At 41.1% G+C, this 23,894-nt stretch overlaps 1 protein-coding gene across 2 annotated transcripts in view; it reads left to right on the top strand.

Annotated features, from left to right (window-relative positions):
• The window catches only part of LOC110528867 (zinc finger protein 883), a 75,322-nt gene extending 51,676 nt beyond the window's left edge, over window positions 1-23,646 (top strand). Inside the window, exons 1-2 of one of the 2 annotated variants that reach the window (XM_021611021.2) lie at window positions 1,807-2,732; window positions 18,517-23,646. In XM_021611021.2, coding sequence (XP_021466696.2) covers window positions 2,313-2,732; window positions 18,517-19,863 — 1,767 coding nt within the window. In that variant the 5' untranslated portion in view covers window positions 1,807-2,312 and the 3' untranslated portion in view covers window positions 19,864-23,646. Of the gene's footprint in view, window positions 1-1,806; window positions 2,733-18,516 lie in introns of those variants that run through there. The other variant, XM_036982791.1, reaches the window with a different exon arrangement.
• The last annotated feature ends 248 nt before the right edge of the window (window positions 23,647-23,894 follow it).

The raw sequence follows: 23,894 nt of genomic DNA, 5'->3' as shown, positions 1-23,894 counted from the left end.
ATTTGTTCTTAACTGACTTGCCTAGTTAAATAAAGGTAAAACATTTTTTTTTTTTTTTAATGGATCCTGACTTGATTTCCGACTTGAATGATTAGAGAAACAGTGCGTTAGGCTCACATACACAAAACAAACGAAATGCAATTCAAGTAATTGAAGCGTCGTCGGTTAATTAGTTGTTTAATAACAAAACGAAATGTGGTTAATCGCTCAGCACTAGTAGATTCTGACTTAAATATTTTACCGTGAGTTATTGTTCTGTTGTGTCCGGCATGCCCACATTATGCCAATCGTTAATTTATTTTATATGCTGACAGTAATTGTCATGAAAACTCAGGAGGTTGGTGTGTTGCGGGCCCTCTGGAAAGTCCTAAAATATGCCCCTGCCGTAGTGGTGGAAAAGGATGCAAAGTATGAGCAAGTTGCTCTTTTTTGAAGACATCTCTATAGGTGGTTACACGGTTTACGTGCGTGCATGTTCGTGTGCGTGCATGTTCGTGGGTGGAGTCATTTTTGGGGGCAGCGGACTCTTGCGTTACGCCCACAGAGGAAGTCCGCCTTGTGTAGTGTATATCCATTAGGTGGTTTGAGGAGCCAGATTAGTTTACCAAGCAAAATGGGACGAAGCACTATTTTCTTTACTCTAGCTAGCGACGAAATTTGAACTTCCGGATCCGGTGTTAGATGCCCTTTTTTTAATACAACGGGTGGTTCTAATCCAACATGCTGATTGGTTAAAACCGCATTCCAGCCAGTGTCTATTCCACAAAATGATTATCTTCACTGCAGATCTGACCCATCACATGATTCTTCAAGAGGGCCACTACACTCCAGATCGCATTCTGTGCTCAGAGGTCCTTGATGACGATCTACCCCATCACACCACTCATATTAATCATTAATCAAATAAAACAAATAAAAATATATTGTGTTCCAGTATTTCTATGCATGTAATGTCTGTGGGTGAATTATGAAACAATTAATGTATGCAGATGTGCAAAAAACTGAAGTAGATGTGTTTTTGCCATTGCTTTATCTATTTTAAATGTAAGAATATGTTTCAGATTATGGTGTCTATGGAAACAAATATAAATTTAATTAACAATGTTTTCAATATCCAACTTTATCCTCTACAGTACTTTTTACAGTACACTCTTAGGGAAAAAAAAGGTGTCCTCTAGAACCTAAAGGGGTTATTCGACTGTCCCCATAGGATAAACCTTTGAAGAACACTTTTTGGTTCCAGGTAGAACCCGTTCCACAGAAGGTTCTATATGTAACACAAAAGGGTTGTATGGGGAACCAAAAAGGCTTCACCCTGGAACCAAAAAGGGGTCTCTAAATGGGGACAGCCAAAGAACCCTTTTGGAACCCTTTTTTCTAAGAATGCTGATAATCAGCTGTAGTCAGGTGGTCATTACCAGGTTATGATGAGGTCTTAACTATGACCAGTAGGCTGCACAATATAGCACATAATATAGTGGTCAGAATTATGACCAGCTGGTAAGATAGGTCACTACTATCACCAACTGGTGGTCGTAAAAAAAACGTACTTTTCAACCAGTTTGCGACCAGAATAAAACTTCATAAAAATACGTATTTTCAACCAGGTTTACCCACTGGGGTCGTTCTCCCCAGTTGTCTTTTCTCCACACCTTTTGGGGTTGACACTAGTTACCACTGCCACAAAGTCAAAAGTGTCGAGTAAAAAAATCAGATCAAATTTTTTAAAACATTTTTTAAGGTTAGGTTTAAAATCAGATTTAAAAAATATAAATGTTTTAAATAGGCAGGGTTTAGACATTTCTACTTTGTGGCTGTGGTAACTAGTGATGACCCACTTATTGGCCCTATGGACTTTCCATACTCGGCATTGAGAAGTAAAGTGAAACGTCTGCCTGCATTTTACGACATTTCGCCGTGCATGTGATTTGCATATCGGATAAAGTAAAATGCCAACTCTAAAGTGCCAATGATTGCAGAAAATAGTCAGCTAGAGTCGTTATCAATCGGTAGTTTATGTTGCTGTGTTTGCCTTGTTCTTTCTAAACCTGACCACACTGCGCCTGGTGTGGAGAGAGGAATAGCATACCGTAGAAAGTAGAATAGATATGCAGTAGCAACAACAAGCCTTGGCTCGTGTGAGATGATTGGATTTTAATTTCTTTGAATCAAATCTAACCAAAAGCTTCAATTGCTACCTGCAGAAGCAGACAAAAATGTTGTTTATAGAATAGCACACCAGACTTCGTTGGTTTGCAGCCTCTGGTTTTACCCACACCCTTTCTGTTCGGATATATAACACATCAGAGAAAATGGCGGAACTTGAGAAGGAAGGACTGAACCAAACAATGCAGGAGAACCAAGATGAAGATGAGCCCCATTATACTGATGACGCTAAGACAAGCAAGATGCAAGACGACGCAAGTTTCGAGGAAAAGCTCATTGAAGAGGTCAGAAGGTACAACAATTTGTACAACACCTCATTGAAAGACTATAAAGACTTCACAATAACCAGCAACAGCTGGAAGGAGATAGCCCAAACTCTGAGAGTAGAAGAACAGATTTGCAGGACGAAATGGAAGAAATTGAGAGACCGATATGTCAGACTGAGGAGGAAAATTAAGGGGAAGAGTGGGGATGCAGCATCAGGAATACAAACACAAATACTCACCACGCTGTCCTGGCTGTCTGGCTTCATTAAACACAAGGAGACGAAGTCAGACTATCCACAGGTAAAGATACTACTTCTACTGTCAATTAACCTTCTCTAACCCAGATCACTACCCAGTGGGCAAAACCTGGTTTTGACAAACAGATGTGTTTTGTTTTTGTTACGCCTTTTTACTGACCAGGGTATGACGTATTTTACTGACCACCATATGACCAGTTGGTCATAATTCTGGCCACTATATTATGTACTGGTCATAGACCATCAACCTGGTAATGACCACTTGACTACAGTTTATTACATACTGTAAAAAGTATTTCAGTGGAGTAAGTTGGATAGTGAAAGTTGGATTGTTCATTATATTTATATTTGTTTCCATAGGCACCAATGAAAGTTTAATTCTGCAACATATTCTTACATTTAAAATAGATCAATAAATGGATTTTTTTGTTTTTTTTTTTGCATATCTGCATACAGTAATTGTTTCATAATTCTGCTACAGACTAATATCTATCCTACCCTGCCTTCCAAGGTCTTAGAAAGCCAAGTTAACAAACAGATTACCAACCATTTCGAATCCCACCGTACCTTCTCCGCTATGCAATCTGGTTCCAGAGCTGGTCATGGGTGCACCTCAGCCACGCTCAAGGTCCTAAACGATATCATAACCGCCATTGATAAGAGACATTACTGTGCAGCTGTATTCATTGACCTGGCCAAGGCTTTCGACTCTGTCAATCACCACATTCTTATTGGCAGATTCAACAGCCTTGGTTTCTCAAATGATTGCCTCACCTGGTTCACCAACTACTTCTCTGATAGAGTTCAGTGTGTCAAATCAAGCCTGTTGTTCGGATCTCTGGCAGTCTCTATGGGGGTGCCACAGGTTTCAATTCTCGGGCCGACTCTCTTTTCTGTATTCATCAATGATGTCCCTCTCGCTGCTGGTGAGTCTCTGATTCACCTCTACGCAGACTAGAGGTCGACCGATTAATCGGAATGGCCGATTAATTAGGGCCGATTTCAAGTTTTCATAACAATCGGAAATCGGTATTTTTGGACGCTGATTTTTATGATAAAAAAAGAGCCGTTTTTTAAAAATTTTTTACACCTTTATTTAACTAGGCAAGTCAGACACATTCTTATTTTCAATGACGGCCTAGGGACGGTGGATTAACTGCCTTGTTCAGGGGCAGAACTACAGATTTTTACCTTGTCAGCTCAGGGATTCAATCTTGCAACCTTACGGTTAACTAGTCCAACACTCTAACCACCTGCCACTCATTGCACTCCACGAGGAGCCTGCCTGTTACGTGAATGCAGTAGAAGCCAAGGTAAGTTGCTAGCTAGCATTAAACTTATCTTATAAAAACAATCAATCAATCATAATCACTAGTTAACTGCACATGGTTGATGATATTGCTAGTTTATCTAGCGTGTCCTGCATATAATCGATACAATGCTGGGGGATGATTTAGCAAAAGCGCATTTGCGAAAAAAGCACAATCGTTGCACTACTGTACCTAACCATAAACATCAATGCCTTTCTTAAAATCAATACACAGAAGTATATATTTTTAAACCTGCATATTTAGCTAAAAGAAATCCAGGTTAGCAAGCAATATTAACCAGGTGAAATTGTGTCACTTCTCTTGCGTTCATTGCATGCAGAGTCAGGGTATATGCAACAGTTTGGGCAGCATGGCTCATTGCGAACTAATTTGCAAGAATCTTATGTAATTATGACATAACATTGAAGATTGTACAATGTAACAAGAAACAAGTATTTGCTAGGTTAAGCCCCGCCTTATTTCAGCTCACTGGTCACCATAACAGCACCCACCCGTAGCACGTGCTCCAGCAGGTATACAGTGGGGCAAAAAAGTATTTAGTCAGCCACCAATTGTGCAAGTTCTCCCACTTAAAAAGATGAGAGGCCTGTAATTTTCACCATAGGTACACTTCTACTATGACAGACAAAATGAGAAAAAAAAATCCAGAAAATCACATTGTAGGATTTTTAATGAATTTGTTTGCTAATTATGGTGGAAAATAAGTATTTGGTCACCTACAAACAAGCAAGATTTCTGGCTCTCACAGACCTGTAACTTCTTCTTTAAGAGGCTCCTCTGTCCTTCACTCGTTACCTGTATTAATGTCACCTGTTTAAACTTGTTATCAGTATAAAAGACACCTGTCCACAACCTCCGTCACATTCCAAACTCCACTATGGCCAAGACCAAAGAGCTGTCAAAGGACACCAGAAACAAAATTGTAGACCTGCACCAGGCTGGGAACATTTATTTACAGGTGAAAGCGCCATATCATACAAAATATACAAGTAGATTTATCAAATATACACGGGCAATTTCCCAAAAGAAATAGCCTCAGGCAGGTTAAGATTGATACAATCTGAACGGACACAGGTAGAGAGCAAGACTGCACAGCTTCCCCTTGAGAAACCAAATAGAATCTTTCTAACAAGCTCAGAGGTACATACAGTGCATTCGGAAAGTATTCAGACCCCTTACCTTTCTCCACATTTTCTTACGTCACAGCCTTATTCTAAAATGGATTAAATCGTTTTTTCCCCTCATCAATCTACACACAATACCCCATAATGACAAAGCAAAAACAGTTCATTTTTATTAACTGATATCACATTTACATAAATATTCAGACCCTTTACTCAGTACTTTGTTGCGCCTTTGGGAGCGATTTACAGCCTCGAGTCTTCTTGGGTATGACGCTACAAGCTTGGCATACTTGGCTTGTCCATCTGGAAGGTTCTCTCATCTCCACAGAGGAACTCTGAAGCTCCGTCAGAGTGACAATCGGGTTCTTGGCCACCTCCCTGACCAAGGCCCTTCTACCCCACGATTGCCCAGCCAGCTCTAGGAAGAGTCTTGGTGGTTCCGAACATCTTCCATTTAAGAGTGATGGAGGCCACTGTGTTCTTGGGGACCTTCAATCCTGCATACATTTTTTTGGTACCCTTCTCCCGATCTGTGCCTCAGCAAAATCCTGTCTCGGAGCTCAACGTACAATTCCTTCAACCTCATGGTTTGGTTTTTGCCCTGACAAGCACTGTCAACTGTGGGACCTTATATAGACAGGTGTGTGTCTTTCCAAATCATGTCCAATCAATTGAATTTACCCCAGGTGGTCTCCAAGTTGTAGAAACACCTCAAGGGGGATCATTGGAAACAAGATGCACCTGAGCTCAATTTTGAGTCTCATAGCAAAGGGTCTGAATACTGTTTTATTTTATACATTTGCAAACATTTCTAAAAATCTGTTTTTCGCTTTGTCATTATGGGCTATTGTGTGTAGATTGAATAAGGCTGTAATGTGGAAAAAGTCTAAGGGTCTGAATACTTTCTGAATGCACTGTATATGCACTTCCCAGCAAACATGACCCCATTCGGTGGGCACGGGCTAGCCCACACAAAGCCCACACGACACAGGCTAGCCCACAACAAGCCCAACTCTGACTAGCCCACACTAATCCCACAACAGCCCGACGTGGGCCGAGTTGGGCTTGGTGCGGGCCGTCCCGCTCCACTGCCAAAAGGGGCTGGCCCACACCAAACCCAGCATGGGCTAAAGGCGTCCGCATGCTTCCTGGACGATACAGATCGGTGGAGTCTGTATTATTTTGTGATGTTTTTGTTAGTTTTGGACTTCAGTGAGGTTTTTTTTGTCTGGGCCACACATGTTTTTCTAGAGGCAAGCTGAAGTTCGGAGCTGACGTCGACGCCCTTTTGTCTGGGATTGATCAACTGTAGTGATTCATAAATAAAGTCTTTGTCATTCAACGAGAGACTTGTTTTCATTAGCATTTTTTCATTGAAAAATACTGCGCCAAACATCTTAAGTGTAAAATTGCGCAACTAAGGTCTCTTTGGCAAAAATGTAAAAATTAGTGACAGATTTTTTTGAGTTATCTTAGATTAATTTGGACTATTTTGAGGTCTCTCAAAATGGACAAACAGTACTATTGCTGCTTTTTTCTTGTTTTTCAAGCAAAGGTCTTTTATGGGAGTATGCAAGCACACTGGTTCAGTTCGACTAACCGAGTCCGGCTAGGTGCCAGTCGAACTGAAGCATGCTGACGCCTTGGCCCACACCAAGCCCAGCTAGAGGCGGGGGCTCATTATAATATTTGGGGGCATGGTTTGCACAACTGTTACTGAGGGTCGTTCCAGTTTAAATATTATGTTGTGTGATACCCAATTTTTGGATCTTGTACACTGCAAATTATGAAGTTTTAAAAAAGACTTAAATAAGTGCATGTGACACATCTGAAACCTAACAGTTTCTCACTTTAAAAATATATGTAGGATAGTAACAACATGGTTGTCTTTCTGATGCAATGTATCATGTTCCCTAAATACCTATAAGGCTTTTATGCATTTAATTCAATTGTAATATACATTCCTATAAAGAAAAACCCCTGAATGAGTAGGTGTGTCCAAACTTTCTACTATATATATATATATTATAACAAAACAGGTGGGGTTCACAACGGAAGCATGGAAATGGTGCACATAGAACATATCTACCTCTTCTGAGACTTGCTTTGAATGAGAGTGACGGGTCTAACTGGTTGGGTCGACCAAAAAGTTACATATTGCAGCTTTAACAAAAAATATAAAGGCAAGCTTCATAAGTAAATAATACATTTCAAGGAATTTTGACATAACATGCTAGTAGGCCTAACTGTTGCTTGATGCCCCATTGCTTGCAAAGTAAACGGTTAATATTCTTGATCACCGAACCATTTTTGGAGCTGCATATTTATTTGTTATGGCAATTCTCTCTTCCTACAAATTGACGTTTGCACTGCACCCAATCCAATAGCTGTACAGCAAGTCAGCAATCTGTTCGCTAGCTCACCGGACCTGTGCTGGGTTTGCTGGTCCAATCAGAGGACCGAGTGTGTTTCAATAGCCAATCTGTTGCACATTTTGTTGCTAGGGTAATCCACCGAGACTCTGCCACAAAATTTGTTACAAAACCTGGCCAGATAATTTCAAGTCAAAGTCCCAGGTCTTGAGGCTCCAAGTCAAGTCTGGAGTGATTTTGTATCAAGTCGAGTCTCAAGTCATGTCACTAGCGTCCACAACTCTGGCTAGTACAAACCTAGCTCTTACCAAGCTGGTTAGTAGGAATCATTAGACATTGAAGGTCAGAGTATCAAATAGAGGGGTGGTTCTGTTCTCTCCTCTTGCTGGGATGTGGCTGAAAAGTCACTGGTAACCGAGTGGGTGGCCAAGCACTGTTGGAGAGGCCATGCATCAGGTCATTGACATGTTTCAGGAATTGTAAAGACTGAGATGAATCATGATTAACTATTACCTAAGGTATTCACTAAGTTAGACTTAGCCTAGCATGTACATGGATTATGTTGCCCCTCAGCAATCTGGCAGTCAGGCAGACCGAGAGTGAGAGCAAAACATATCTACATTTCTTAGTCAGCAGGCTTGATAAAGTCTCTTCTCCTTCCCATGGTTCTTTCCTCCATTCTTTTATCCAAGTTAGCAGACTCCTGCAAAAACAGAGAATCAAGAATTGCTAAGGGCATTTGAGGTAACATAAGAATGAGTGTTGAGGGGGAGCAGGGATAGGCTTATTGTATTGTCAAATACAAAATACACAAGGATCCCTGATGAATGAAGAAACACTTAACATCCATATTGGGGGGTACACAGTTCAAGAACTAGGCGAGCTCACTGTCACACAATCAATGTTTCTTATGTATATTAATCAACCATCTCTCTCTCTCTCACACACACACACACACACACACACAGCTAGCATGACACAATGTTGACATGACAATATTTTCTATAAGTTATTGTGATCATCTCTAGACCAGACCTGACTGCTCTTAACCAGCACAAAAACATCCTGCGGCATTCTGCATTCGCATCGAACAGCCTCCGTGATATGCAACTTTTCAGGGAAGTTAGAAACCAATATACACATGCAGTTAGAAAAGCCAAGGCTAGCTTCTTCAAGCAGAAATTTGCTTCCTGCAACAAAACCTCAAAGTTCTGGGACACTGTAAAGTCCATGGAGAATAAGAACACCTCCTCCCAGCTGCCCACTGCACTGAGGATAGGAAACTCTGTCACCGCTGATAAATTCACTATAATTGAGAATTTCAATAAGCGTTTTTCTACGGCTGGCCATGCTTTCCACCTGGCTACCCCTACCCCGGTCAACAGCACTGCACCCCCCACAGCAACTCGCCCAAGCCTTCCCCATTTCTCCTTCTCCCAAATCCAGTCAGCTGATGTTCTGAAAGAGCTGCAAAATCTGGACCGCTACAAATCAGCCGGGCTAGACAATCTGAACCCCCTCTTTCTAAAATTATCTGCCGAAATTGTTGCAACCCCTATTACTAGCCTGTTCAACCTCTCTTTTGTGTCATCTGAGATTCCCAAAGATTGGAAAGCAGCTGCGGTCATCCCCCTCTTCAAAGGGGGGGACACTCTAGACTCAAACTGCTACAGACCTATATCTATCCTACCCTGCCTTTCTAAGGTCTTCGAAAGCCAAGTCAACAAACAGATTACCGACCATTTCTATTCTCCGCTATGCAATCTGGTTTCAGAGCTGGTCATGGATGCACCTCAGCCACGCTCAAGGTCCTAAACGATATCTTAACCGCCATCGATAAGAAACAATACTGTGCAGTCCACAGGGTTAAATTCTTGGGCCGACTCTCTTCTCTGTATATATCAATGATGTCGCTCTTGCTGCTGGTGAGTCTCTGATCCGCCTCTATGCAGATGACACTATTCTGTATACTTCTGGCCCTCCTTTGGGCACTGTGTTAACAACCCTCCAGACGAGCTTCAATGTCATACAACTCTCCTTCCGTGGCCTCCAACTTCTCTTAAATACAAGTAAAACTAAATGCATGCTCTTCAACCGATCGCTGCCTGCACCTGCCCGCCCGTCCAGCATCACTACTCTGGACGGTTCTGACTTAGAATATGTGGACAACTACAAATACCAAGGTGTCTAGTTAGACTGTAAACTCTCCTTCCAGACTCGCATCAAACATCTCCAATCCAAAGTTAAATCTAGAATTGGCTTCCTATTTCGCAACAAAGCATCCTTCACTCACGCTACCAAACATACCCTCGTAAAACTGACCATCATACCGATCCTCGACTTCGGCGATGTCATTTACAAAATAGCCTCCTATACCCTACTCAATAAATTGGATGCAGTCTATCACAGTGCCATCCGTTTTGTCACCAAAGCCCCATATATTACCCACCATTGCGACCTTGTGCGCTCTCGTTGGCTGGCCCTTGCTTCATACTCGTCGCCAAACCCACTGGCTCCAGGTCATCTACACGATCCTGCTAGGTAAAGTCCCCCCTTATCTCAGCTCGCTGGTCACCATAGCAGCACCCACCTGTAGTACGCGTTCCAGCAGGTATATCTCTCTGGTTACCCCCAAAGCCAATTCTGCCTTTGGCCGCCTCTCCTTCCAGTTCTCTGCTGCCAATGACTGGAACAAACTACACAATCTCTGAAACTGGAAACACTTATCTCCCTCACTAGCTATAAGCACCAGCTGTCAGAGCAGCTCACAGATTACTGCACCTGTACATAGCCCACCTATAATTTAGCCCAAACAACTACCCCTTCCCCTGGTGTATTTATTTATTTTGCTCCTTTGCACCCCATTATTTATATCTCTACTTTGCACATTCTTCCACTGCAAATCTACCATTCCAGTGTTTTACTTGCTATATTGTATTTACTTCGCCACCATGGCCTTTTTTTTGCCTTATCTCCCCTCATTTGCTCATATTGTGTATATATACTTATTTTTCGACTGTATTATTGACTGTATGTTTGTTTTACTCCATGTGAAACTCTGTTGTATGTGTCGAACTGCTTTGCTTCATCTTGGCCGATGTCGCAATTGTAAATGAGCACTTGTTCTCAACTTGCCTACCTGGTTAAATAAAGGTGAAATAATTTTTATCTCTCTCACACAGAAAACACACATGCATACACACAGCTAGCATGACAACTTTGACAATGTTTTCTAAAGTTATTGTGATCCTCTCACACACACACAGAGAACATACACATTTACTGTCATTAACTAAACAGGTGTCAATGTTAACAAGCTACAACCAATGGCAACAACAGGTAAAAATGTCATTAGCCAGTTAAGTTAGCTAACTCTAGCTAGCCAATATTTTATTGATGTTCTTCTCCCCAACAAACCGCCACTTTACTTACAAAAGTAAAACAAGAATGCAGGAGAGCACGGGCTACCACTTATTAGCAGTCAAGTCTTTTTGAAGATGTTTGTGTGTAAATTTCTAAAACTGTTGTTTTCTAGCTCTGTTGTGTAGCCTACCAGGCGCTCTGTCCCAACAGCCATATGGAATGTTGACACTTGAACAATGCAGGCTACCTGCGTGCAGTGATTCCAATCCAAGTTTTAGCTGGTACTGATATGCCTATCTCCTTACTTGTCTACTAAAATACAATTACTGCATGTGTTATTTGCTTAAAAGCTTTACGGGAAAGTATAAAAGTCATATTTTCAGGGTAAAATTCAGGTGCAATTTATTTATTAATGGAAATAAATGCGCTAAAAATAGGGTTTTGTAAATCCTGGTGGATTGAAGTAGGATATTGAAATAAAAGACCTAGGCCTATTAATCGGGCCGGATTTGTTGAAGTGGACTCTCCCCGAGTACCATTAGACGGAGCACTGAGTAATATGATTCTGCCGGACTCGGGAAGAGTGAGTCCATGCAGAGTCCCCTGAGTCTCAAACGAAATATGCCTGAGCCCAGAGTGTTGACTGGGTACAGAATGCCATGAGACCCTAATCCGCTTTGGTGCGCTCTGCCAGCTGTGGTTTGCCAACTGGGCTAAGCTGAATCATGTAAACCCTGCTGAAAAAGAACATTACTCCAATTTTTATAATTGTAATGGTTCTAGTGTCTTATATCCAATGGGTGCATGGCCCAGAAACACTATGCACTTGTTTATATATACTGAACAAAAATATAAACGCAACATGCACCAATTTCAAATATTTTACTGAGTTAGTCAGTCAATTGAAATAAATAAATTGGGCCCTAATCTATGGATTTGGCATGACTGGTAATATAGATATGCATCTGTTAGTCACAGATACCAGGGAAAAAAATGTAGGGGCGTGGATCAGAAGACCAGTCAGTTTCTGGGGTGACCACCATTTGCCCAGCAACTCCAATCCCACTCGTCTCCAATTCCACAACCCAACCTTCAGCTTCCCTCAGCCCATCCCACCTATCTCTACTCACCATACAGTGGGGCAAAAAAGTATTTAGTCAGCCACCAATTGTGCAAGTTCTCCCACTTAAAAAGATGAGGGCTGTAATTTTCATCATAGGTACACTTCAACTATGACACAAAATGGAGAAAAAAAAATCCAGAAAATCACATTGTAGGATTTTTTATGAATTTATTTGCAAATTATGGTGGAAAATAAGTATTTGGTCACCTAAAAACAAGCAAGATTTCTGGCTCTCACAGACCTGTAACTTCTTCTTTAAGAGGCTCCTCTGTCCTCCACTCGTTACCTGTATTAATGTCCCCTGTTTGAACTTGTTATCAGTATAAAATACACCTGTCCACAACCTCAAACAGTCACACTCCAAACTCCACTATGGCCAAGACCAAAGAGCTGTCAAAGGACACCAGAAACAAAATTGTAGACCTGCACCAGGCTGGGAAGACTGAATCTGCAATAGGTAAGCAGCTTGGTTTGAAGAAATCAACTGTGGGAGCAATTATTAGAAAATGGAAGACATACAAGACCACTGATAATCTCCCTCTCCCTCCCTGGATCTGGGGCTCCACGCAAGATCTCACCCTGTGGGGTCAAAATGATCACAAGAACAGTGAGCAAAAATCCCAGAACCACACGGTGGGACCTAGTGAATGACCTGCAGAGAGCTGGGACCAAAGTAACAAAGCCTACCATCAGCAAGGGCATTGAAGATGAAACGTGGCTGGTTCTTTCAGCATGACAACGATCCCAAACACACCGCCCGGGCAACGAAGGAGTGGCTTCGTAAGAAGCATTTCAAGGTCCTGGAGTGGCCTAGCCAGTCTCCAGATCTCAACCCCATAGAAAATCTTTGGAGGGAGTTGAAAGTCCGTGTTGCCCAGCAACAGCCCCAAAACATCACTGGAGATCTGCATGGAGAAATGGGCAAAAATACCAGCAACAGTGTGTGAAAACCTTGTGAAGACTTACAGGAAACATTTGACCTCTGTCATTGCATACAAAGGGTATATTACAAAGTATTGAGATAAACTTTTGTTATTGACCAAATACTTATTTTCCACCATTAATTTGCAAATTAATTCATTAAAAATCCTACAATGTGATTTTCTGGATTTTTTTTCTCATTTTGTCTGTCATAGTTGAAGTGTACCTGTGATAAATTCCAGGCCACTCTCATCTTTTTAAGTGGGAGAACTTGCACAATTGGTGGCTGACTAAATACTTTTGTGCCCCACTGTATATCTTTCAACTATGCTGTGATGTTTAACATACAATTTCAATCTATCGAATATAATCCACAGATTGCGAGTTGAAGATAAATACTTTTATTAAGAGTGTTAGTAATTGACTGACCCGGTCTCTCCAAATCCCCCAACAGTACAATGTCTAGGGTACATTTTAGATCAATGTTATGCATTTGCAGCCATTCCTGAGAACAGAAACAGGCTACCTGAGGGCAATACCAAAATAAATGGTCTATTGATTCTGTATCCTCACAACAAAATCTGCAGAGCATCGATGATTGTATGCCTAAGTATTCAAAATTTTGTTGGTGACGAGTTCTACTGTAAATAATAATTTTAGCTGAAAAGCACAAAGTCTTGAATCTTGCATCATTTTACATACCAACTCATACACCCTGTACCATGGAATTGGTACATCAAAAATCTCTTCCCAACTATTTTGTAATCTGTATGGCACAGTTGTCAACATCCTGGTCCTCAAATGAAACTGGTATACTTTCCTATTGATTTTTATTCCTCTGCCAGTTTTGATCCTTTATATTGGGCAGACAGACAAGTCCCTACCTCCTTCCGCAGCCACTGCCTACTCCATTTTTGGGGTAATGCTGTAATCAATTGGTTGTACTCTTGGATTGAGCAGACCTTCCTGTAAAATTCTGATAACTCCATGAATGACCTAACTCTACCATTCCAATTTACAATATCATTTAAGAACAAAATTCATTTTTCAAACATCTATCCCATAAATATAGGTATTTTAATAACCAGCACATTTGAGTTCAGCCATAATATTTGTTATCTTTAGAGTGGGATGAAATTAAAATTGTAGCCAGCTCTGCAATGCTTGTTTAAAAAAGAGATGCTTTGAAAAATGTAGCATTTTTCTATTAATTAATTAATAGAATTAATGGCAATTAATGGAATTAATTAATTAATGGCAATCTGCAAAAAGGCAATTTTTAAACAATGGATAAGCTTTTCTTAGTAATCTTCTTGAGAACTATTTATGGTTCAAGTAAAACTTTTGATTCAGTGAAGCTTTTAGAGATCGGTTTAGTGCTTTTACAGTTTACGTCGGAAGTTTACATACACCTTAGCCAAATGCATTAAAACATTTAATCCTAGTAAGAATTCGCTGTCTTAGGTCAGTTAGGGTCACCACTTTTATTTTAAGAATGTGAAATGTCAGAATAATAGTAGAGAATTTATTTATTTAAGCTTTTATTTATTTCATCACATTCCCAGTGGGTCAGAAGTTTACATACACTCAATTAGTATTTGGTAGCATTGCATTTTGGGTAGCCTTCCACAAGCTTCCCACAATAAGTTGGGTGAATTGTGGCCCATTCCTCCTGGCAGAGCTGGTGTAACTCAGTCAGGTGTGTAGGCCTCCTTGCTCGCACATGCTTTTTCAGTGCTGCCCACAAATTTTCTATGGGATTGAGGTCAGGGCTTTGAGATGGCCACTCCAATACCTTGATTTTGTCCATTTGTCCATTTGGAAGACCCATTTGCGACCAAGCTTTAACTTCCTGACTGATGTCTTGATGTCGCTTCAATATATCCACATAATTGTCCTCCCTTATGATACCATCTATTTTGTGAAGTGCAAAAGTACCTCCTGCAGCAAAACACGCCGACAACATGATGCTGCCACCCTCCTGCTTCACAGTTGGGATGGTGTTCTTCAGCTTGCAAGCCTCCCCTTTTCCCCCCAACCATACCGATGGTCATTAAGGCCAAACAGTTATATTTCTGTTTCATCCGACCAGAGAACATTTCTCCAAAAAGTACCATCTTTGTCCCCATGTGCAGTTGCAAACCGTAGTCTGGCTTTTTTTTATGGTGGTTTTGGAGCAGTGGCTTCTTCCTTGCTGAGCAGCCTTTCAGGTTATGTCGATATAGGACTTGTTTTACTGTGGATATAGATACTTTTGTACCGGTTTCCTCCAGCATCTTCACAAGGTCCTTTGCTGTTGTTCTGGGATTGATTTGCAAAGTACGTTCACCTCTAGGAGACAGAACGTATCTCCTTCCTGAGCGGTATGACTGCTGTGTGATCCCATGGTGATTATACTTGCGTACTATTGTTTGTGCAGATGCATGTGGTACCTTCAGGCGTTTGGAAATTGCTCCCAAGGATGAACCAGACTTGTGGAGGTCTACAATTTTTTTTTCTGAGGTCATGGGTGGTTTCTTTTGATTTTCCCATGATGTCAAGCAAAGAGGCACAGAGTTTGAAGGTAGGCCTTGAAATGCATCCACATCAAATGATGTCAATTAGCCTATCAGAAGCTTCTAAAGCCATGACATCATTTTCTGGAATTTTCCAAGCTGTTTAAAGGCACAGTCAACTTAGTGTATGCAAATTTCTGACCCACTGGAATTGTGATACAGTGAAATAATTTGTCTATAAACAATTGTTGGAAAAATTACTTGTCATGCACAAAGTAGATGTCCTAACCGACTTGCGAAAACTATAGTTTTAACTTCTTACCGGCAGGTGGAACGGTAGCGTCCCACCTGGCCAACATCCTGTGAAATTACAGAGCGCGATATTCAAATTATAGAAATATTTAACATTCATGAAAATACAAGTGTCATACATCAAAATAAAGCTTAACTTCTTGTTAATCCAGCTGCTGTGTCAAATTTCAAAAAGGCTTTATGGCGAACGCACACCATGCGATTGTCTAAGGACAGCGCCCCGCATACAAAAGCATGAAAAACATATTTCAACCAGGCAAGTGCGCCACGAAAGTCAGAAATAGCGATATAATAAATGCCTTACATTTGAAGATCTTCTGTTGGCTCTCCAAAGCTAAATCACAAATGGTCCTTTTGTTCGATAATGTCCGTCTTTATATCCCCAAAAACTCAGTTTAGCTGGTGCGCTTCAGTCAATAATCCACCGGTTTCCCTCCTTCAAAATGCATACAAAATGAATCCCAAACGTTACCAATAAACTTCTCCATAACAAGTCAAACAACGTTTATAATCAAACCTCGGGTACCCTAATACGTAAATAAACAATAACAGTTAAGACGGAGAATCGTTATTGTGTTTACCGGAGATAAACATCAAAGAACGCGCTCTCATCCACGCACATAAACACTACAGCCAAAATGGGAGCCACTTAGAAAAACTACAAATTCTAGCTAATTTTTCCAAAAACAAGCCTGAAACTCTTTCTAAAGACTGTTGACATCTAGTGGAAGCCCTGGGAACTGCAATATGGGAGGATTTCGCCTCATAATTAACATGACAGCCATTAGAAACATTTTTTTTTGGGGGGGGGGGTGGTTTGTCCTCTGGGTTTTGCCTGCCTGTTGGGAAAATTATGATTAAATGACTGAACAAATCATTTTAAATGGAACTGTAACTAAGTAAACTTATACTCTGTTTTATTATGTCTGATTAACAATATGAGTTCATAAGAAGGGATTGTGTGACACAGACAAGGAGTAATTACATTTTAATAGCTAGCATTTCGATGGCCATAGCGAATAGATATGATGACAGCGGACACCCTTATTTAACTCCTCTTGACAATTCAAAACTCTCTGAGAAGTAGCCGTTATTTACTATTTTACACCTGGGGTTGCTATATGTTACTTTTACCCATTTTATAAGAAAATTACAGAAATTGAAAAAATCCAGGAATTTATAAATAAAATGCAGTCTTACTTTGTCAAATACAGTGTAGACATAGTTAATGTTGTAAATGACTATTGTAGCTGGAAACTGCAGATTTCTTAAATGGAATATCGACATAGGCGTACAGAGGCCCATTATCAGCAACCATCACTCCTGTGTTCCAATGGCATGTTTTGTTAGCTAATCCAAGTTTAGAATTTTAAAAGGCTAATTGATCATTCGAAAATCCTTTTGCAATAATGTTAGCACAGCTGAAAACTGTTGTTCTGATTAAAGAAGCAATACAACTGGCCTTCTTTAGACTAGTTGAGTATCTGGAGCATCAGCATTTCTGGGTTCGATTACAGGCTCAAAATGGCTAGAAACAAAACTTTCTTCTGAAACTCGTCAGTCTTGTTCTGAGAAATGAAGGTTATTCCATGTGAGAAATTCCCAAGGAACTGAAGATCTCATACAACGCTGTGTACTACTCCCTTCGCAGAACAGCGCAAACTGGCTCTAACCAGAATAGAAAAAGGAGTGGGAGGCCATGGTGCACAACTGAGCAAGAGGACAAGTACATTAGTGTATAGTTTGAGACAGACGCCTCACAAGTCCTCAACTGGCAGCTTCATTAAGTAGTACCCGCGACTCCAGGATGCTGACCTTCTGGGCAGAGTTCCTCTGTCCAGTGTTTGTGAGGTAGCTGGATCTTTCTACGATGGAGTATGTTGTTCCTCCATAGCATAAAGCTGTTGATACTTGTAGATTTCCTTCAGGATCTCCTTTAGTATCCAGGTTGGCTCTGAATTGCAACCAGTTGTTTACCATTGTTTTTAATGATGCGCCTTTCCCACAAAGACCGGGCTTTCGCTGTTTTGTTTGTAATAAACAGGCTGCTCTGTGAACTCTCGTGTCAACAAAGGCTTTGGTTTTCTATAGTATGTAAAGTTGGCTAGCTAGTTGATAAGCAGCTCATTCTACTCAGCACCTACTGGACTGCTGCATCAGAGAGTCAGACGATGATGACTATTTCAAACACACTGTTCTTTCTAAACAAGTCTGCTCTGGGCTTCAGATACTGACCACGAAGGAGATTTGATGTGTAATGTAATAAGCAGTAAGTATTCAGTGGTGTCTGTGCACTTAGCTAGCTACCATCCCATAGCATACATTGCACTTGAAGTGTGACTGGCTCATCCGTGGATGTACGGAGACAATTTCCTATTTTTTTCCCCTTTTGTTGTCACTCCTGTTGGTCCTACATGTGGGGGTTCATGCTGTCTGATTGGGTTAAAGTCAAGTTGTTGGCCACTGACAAGTATTGCGATTCTACGAGTAGAAACAATAGGTTTGTCGCTACCGGGTTGGCACGCAGCAGGTACTGCTTTTGTTCTTGCAAGAGAAGGCCTCCCTCAGTGATACATATATATGGCAGTGAGTATTTCAAATGATTAGAACGAGCTACTACTGTAAAAATGTATAGACCCAAGTTATTTGTTTAGCTAATTATTGAATGCTCTCTATTCTAATTTGGACTTTACCTGTATCGACCATTATCTATTACAAAATGAATGTTTTAGAGAACAGAGATGATAGGCCTATTAGTAATTATGCTATTTTAAATGTATTTCCAGGCAGAGGAGATGGACACCTCAGAAGACCTGCAAGATGACAACCTGATCGAGGGGGACCTCTTCCACAGTTCTAATAATGAGCAGCAAGATGGACATTTGGTAGTTAGGAGGAATGTTATATTAGAACGAACAAAATTCAACCAAAGACAACAGGAAGCAGGAGAGACAGCTGATGATTTTATCACTGCACTTCATTGTTTGTCAGAACATTGCGGTTATGGAGCTCTGCTCAGTGAGATGATAAGAGACCGACTAGTCGCAGGCTTACATGACAGAAGATTGTCCAAGCAATTACAAATGGACCCAGAACTCACACTGGATAAAGCTGTCACACGCATTCATCAAACTGAAATTGTGGAAAAGCAACAGTACCTGCCGGAGAATAACTTCAAAGCTGCCAGCAGAAGAGAAAATGAAGGCTGTGTGCTTTCATATAGAAAGCATCAATGCCCATCCAATGTCCAGTGCCAATCAGAGAAGAAGAATCAACACTCAGAAAGGCTACAACAACCCCAAACAACACAGGAGAAGGAAGAGGAGCCCCTAGATACTAATGACACGGATGGCTTCAGTCCTGGAGGAGAAAAGCCACACTACTGCGCCTACTGCAGTAGGAGCTTTCAAAAAGTGAGGGATCTTATAAGACACCGACGAACACATACTGGAGAGAAGCCTCACCACTGCCCTGATTGCGGCAGAAGTTTTGCTCGATTAGATAAGCTTAAATTACACCAGCAAACGCATACTGGAGAGAAGCCTCACCACTGCCCTGATTGCGGCAGAAGTTTTGCTCGATTAGATAAGCTAAAGATCCACAAAGAAATACACATAGGAGTGAAGTCTCATCACTGCCCTGATTGCAACAGAGGTTTTGCTCGTTTAGATAAGCTTAAGTCACACCAAAAAAAACATGCAAAAGACAAACATATTTGTCACTCTTTTGACTGTGTGAAAAGTTTTGTCCTATTGGAGAAGCTTGAAAAACACCAGCTGGAGAATACCTTCAAAGCTACCAGCAGTGCATCCAATGTAGACTGGGTGCTCACACGGCAGAGAACATTCAGCAAAGTCAGAGAGAGTAAAAGGCAGCAGAGTAAAGTACGAGCTAGAGCTCCAGGAAAGAGAACACCAACACATAGCAAAACAGTACAGGAGAAGGAAGAGGAGCCCCTAGAGACTGATGATTCTGATGATTGGATCGAGGGTTTCAGTCCTGGAGGAGAGAAGCCACACTACTGCTTTGACTGCGGTAAGAACTTTAGAAAAGTGAGGGATCTTATAAGACACCAGCGAACACATACAGGAGAGAAACCTCACCACTGCCCTGTTTGTGACAACTTTCGCTAGATTAGATAAACTTAAATTACACCAAGAAATACATACAGGAGTGAAGCCTCACCACTGCCCTGATTGTGAGAAAAGTTTTGCTCGATTAGATAATCTTAAATTACACCAAAAAATACATATTAAAGAGGAACATAATGTCACACTGAACCATCAAACTGAAATGAATGTAGACTGTGTGCACACACAGCAGAGAACAGCCAGCAGAGGCAGGCAGAAGAGTAAAATGCGAGCTAGTGCACCAGGGAAAAGAATGGTCCAGTCACAGCCAGGCAAAGACTCCCCTTACAAAAGTTCAGTTCGAAAGAATCAACACTCAGAAAAATTGCAACAACCCCAAACAATGCAGGAGAATGAAGAGGATCCTGAAGGTACTTCTGATAACTGGACCGAAAGTTTCAGTACTGTAGAGAAGCCATACATCTGCTCCGACTGTGGTAAGAGCTTCAGACTAGAGAATCGTCTTATAAGACATCAGCGAACACATACAGGAGAGAAGCCTTACGACTGCCCTGACTGTGACAAAAGTTTTGCGCGATTAGATCATGTTAAGTCACACCAAAAAACACACATGAAGGAGGAACGTAATTTCCGCTGCTCTGACTGTGTGAAAAGCTTTGTCCGATTGGAACAGCTTGAAAAACATCAGCTAACACACAAGAAAAGTTATAGCTGTTCAAAGTGTGAGGAAAGGTTTTCAGACCTGGTTGACTGGAAAGCACACTTTTTAGTACACAGAGAGATCCTCCACTGTCCTGACTGTAACAAGCAGTTCTTGTACAAGGGACTTTTTGATAGACACAGGAGAACACATTTGAGAAAAAGAGAGAAATTTCTCTGCACAATATGTGGGAAGGAGATTCACAACTTTAAAATACACATGCGAGTACACACTGGAGAGAAACCATATCACTGCACTGAGTGTGGGAAGAGTTTTGCATATACAAAATCGTACAAAACACATATATTAACACATACCTCTGGAGAAAGAGCAACCTATCCTTGTTTGGAATGTGGAAAGACATTTACTCGCATAGATGGCATGGTGAGACACGTGAGGAGGGTTCATACTGGAGAGAGAAATCATCAGTGCGGAGACTGTGGAAAACGATTCTTTCGAAAAGAGTCACTGAAGAGACACAGTCTTGTTCACACTGGAGAGAAACCATACCAATGCTCTATCTGTGGGCAACGCTTCTCCCAAGATGGCGACAGAAAACGCCACGAGAAGAGGCACTACTCTGGTGTCTCAGATTTCCTCGATCTATAATGCAGAAGTGGTGTTTGGCATTGCAGGAACCCACCCAATGTGATTTCTAACCAGTTGTTCTTTTGCCTCCAGGTGGCCTGGAATTGCCACCACAGACTGTAAAAAAGACACAGACAGACTGTTGCTGATACACAACAAGTCTGAGTATTACTGTTTTCATAGCAGTATATTTTTTACAATTATTTAAAATGTGTTTTAATATTTTGTTTCAAAAAGGCATAGTATACTATCAATAGCAGTCATTGTTAAATGATGGGCCTTCCCCATAAGTGGTTGCAGTCAGCTATATTGTATTAAAGATGAGAATTACAGATCTATAACACACATTTGTGAATTTGGTCGGGTCGCCTAAGAAGTTACATACTGCAGCTTTAATGTTGATATTTTGATTATCAGGTGGGCCACACGCTACTTTAAAAGAATGCCTATGAAAGGTTCCCAACTACAACCTTCAGTGAGTGTATACGTTTGTCTGAAATGTGCTCTTAAGCTGCCAAGGTCAAACAAATTCTCCAGCTGGCTGCCACCTGTGAGGTATCAGCGACCCAGAGTTAGGGCAGGGCGGTCATCTACAGATCAGATGCACCACTGAACGCTACAGACAAAATCCAATACCTTGCCTGGCTACCCATTTACATCGATCCAGCCAACTGACGTTTCTTCTCCACTATGAGTCTGCATTTGCCTTAGATTTCTAGAATACAAACACCATTCTGACCGTTCTGATTGGTCCCAGAAATCCAGCCTCCATGATGATGTTATCACTTTTGATACTTTGCATGGATAAGATTTGTTAGACTATCTAATCGCTGATTAATTTGTTTTGTACAATGCTCCTCATTTTGAAGTCGCACAAACGACTTCTAGGATGGCAACGCCTTCAGAAAGTATTCATACCCCTTGACTTATGCCACAGTCTGTTGTGTTTAAGCCTGAATTCCTCACCCATCTACACACATTACCCCATAATGACAGTGTGAAAACATGTTTTTGAAATGTTAGCAAATGTATAGAAAATGAAATACAGAATTTACACCCCTTTCATATGAAACTCCAAATTGAGTTCATGTGGATCCAATTCCCTTCGATCATCCTTGAGATGTCACTACAACTTAATTGGAGTCCACCTGTGGCTTTATATAGACAGGTGTGTTTCTTTCAAAAGTCCCACAGTTGTCAGTGCATGTCAGAGCAGAAACTATACCCTGAAGTCCAAGGAACTGTCCATAGATCTCAGAGAGAATTGTGATGATGCATATATCCAGGAAAGGATATCGTATAAAACAATTTCTAGAGTGTTGAAAGTTTCCAAGAGCACAGTGGTCTCCATTGGAAAAGTGAAAAAATGCGGAACTACCCAGACTGCCTAGAGCTGGCCGTCCGACTAAACTGAGCAACCGGGTAAAAAGGACCTTGGTCAGGGAGGTGACCAAGAATCCAATGACCATTCTGAAAGAACTAGAGTTCCTTGACTGAGATGAAAAACCTGTCAGAAGGACGACAGTCTCTACAGCACTTCACCAATCTGGGATTTACGGGAGAGTGACCAGACAGAAGCCACTTCTTGTGAAAAAGGCACATGACAGCACCCATGGAGTTGCAGAAAAGTATGAAGGACTGAAAGAATAAGGCAAATGATTCTGTGGTATGATAAGATCACTTACTCTTTGGCCTGAATGCAAAGCGCTATGTCTGGAGAAAACCAGGCACAATTCATCACCCGTCTTTTCAGTGGCATGGACTGGGAGACTGGTAAGGATGGCGGGAACAATGAATGGAGCCAGACACAGGCAGATCCTTGATGAGAACCTGCTTCAGAGTGTAAACGACCTTAGACTGGGGCGAAGATTTCCATTCCAACAGGACAATGACCCCAAGCAAACAGCCAAAGCAACGCTGGAATGGCTTCAGAACAAGACTGTGAAAGTCCTTGAGTGGCCCAGACTTGAATCCCAAAATCTGTGGAAAGACTAAGATTGCTGTTCACTACCGCTCCCCATCTAATTTAAGAGGTTGAGAAAATCTGCAAGGAAGAATGGGAGAAAACCCAGATGTGCCACGCTGATACAGACATACACGACTAAAAGATGGAATCGCTGCCAAAGCTGCTTCTACAAAGCATTGCCTCAGGGGTGTGAATTATGTAAATTAGAGATTTAATTTTCAATACATTTTTAAAACCATGTTATCACTTTTGACATTTTGGGTAGATGGGTGTGATTTTTTTTTTAAATTGTTGAATTCAGGCTGTAATGCAACGTGGTCAAGTGGTATCAATACTTTCTGAAGCCAATGTATGTAGTGATGAATAGAGCAGCAGGATTAGGTTCAGGGTGTCGTCAGGCAACCCAATACCTTCATTAGTTAGGCTTTTAAATGTCACTCGATGGGGAAGAGGTTCACATTTAAGAGGTTTCTGCTTTTAATCATGTTCTTATTTGTATATTGTTATTCCCACTATGTAATACAATCTGCATTGCAAACTAGAATTTTGAATAAAAGATAAGTAGGGGAGACTCTTTGGATGTGTTTACACAGGCTGCCCAATTCTGGGGTGCATTCAGTTATTTCAAAGGTTGCTACGTTGTGTGACGGTTTGTACTGAATGACACGTTTTCCCCAAACTGTACACACCGTTCTTCAGCCATTCATTACAGTACTGTTTGTTTAATTAAACCACAGATTATCAGTTATATTGTCAAGATACTCAAGTGGCCGCTCTAACAATGAAAATAAATGTCTTCGGGAGGAGGCAAGATCAGGT

The sequence above is a fragment of the Oncorhynchus mykiss genome, chromosome 7 (genome assembly GCF_013265735.2).
Source record: "Oncorhynchus mykiss isolate Arlee chromosome 7, USDA_OmykA_1.1, whole genome shotgun sequence".
Classification (NCBI taxonomy): domain Eukaryota; kingdom Metazoa; phylum Chordata; class Actinopteri; order Salmoniformes; family Salmonidae; genus Oncorhynchus; species Oncorhynchus mykiss.
Note: the sequence above shows the minus strand (reverse complement) of the source record. Positions and strands in the feature narration are given on the sequence as shown.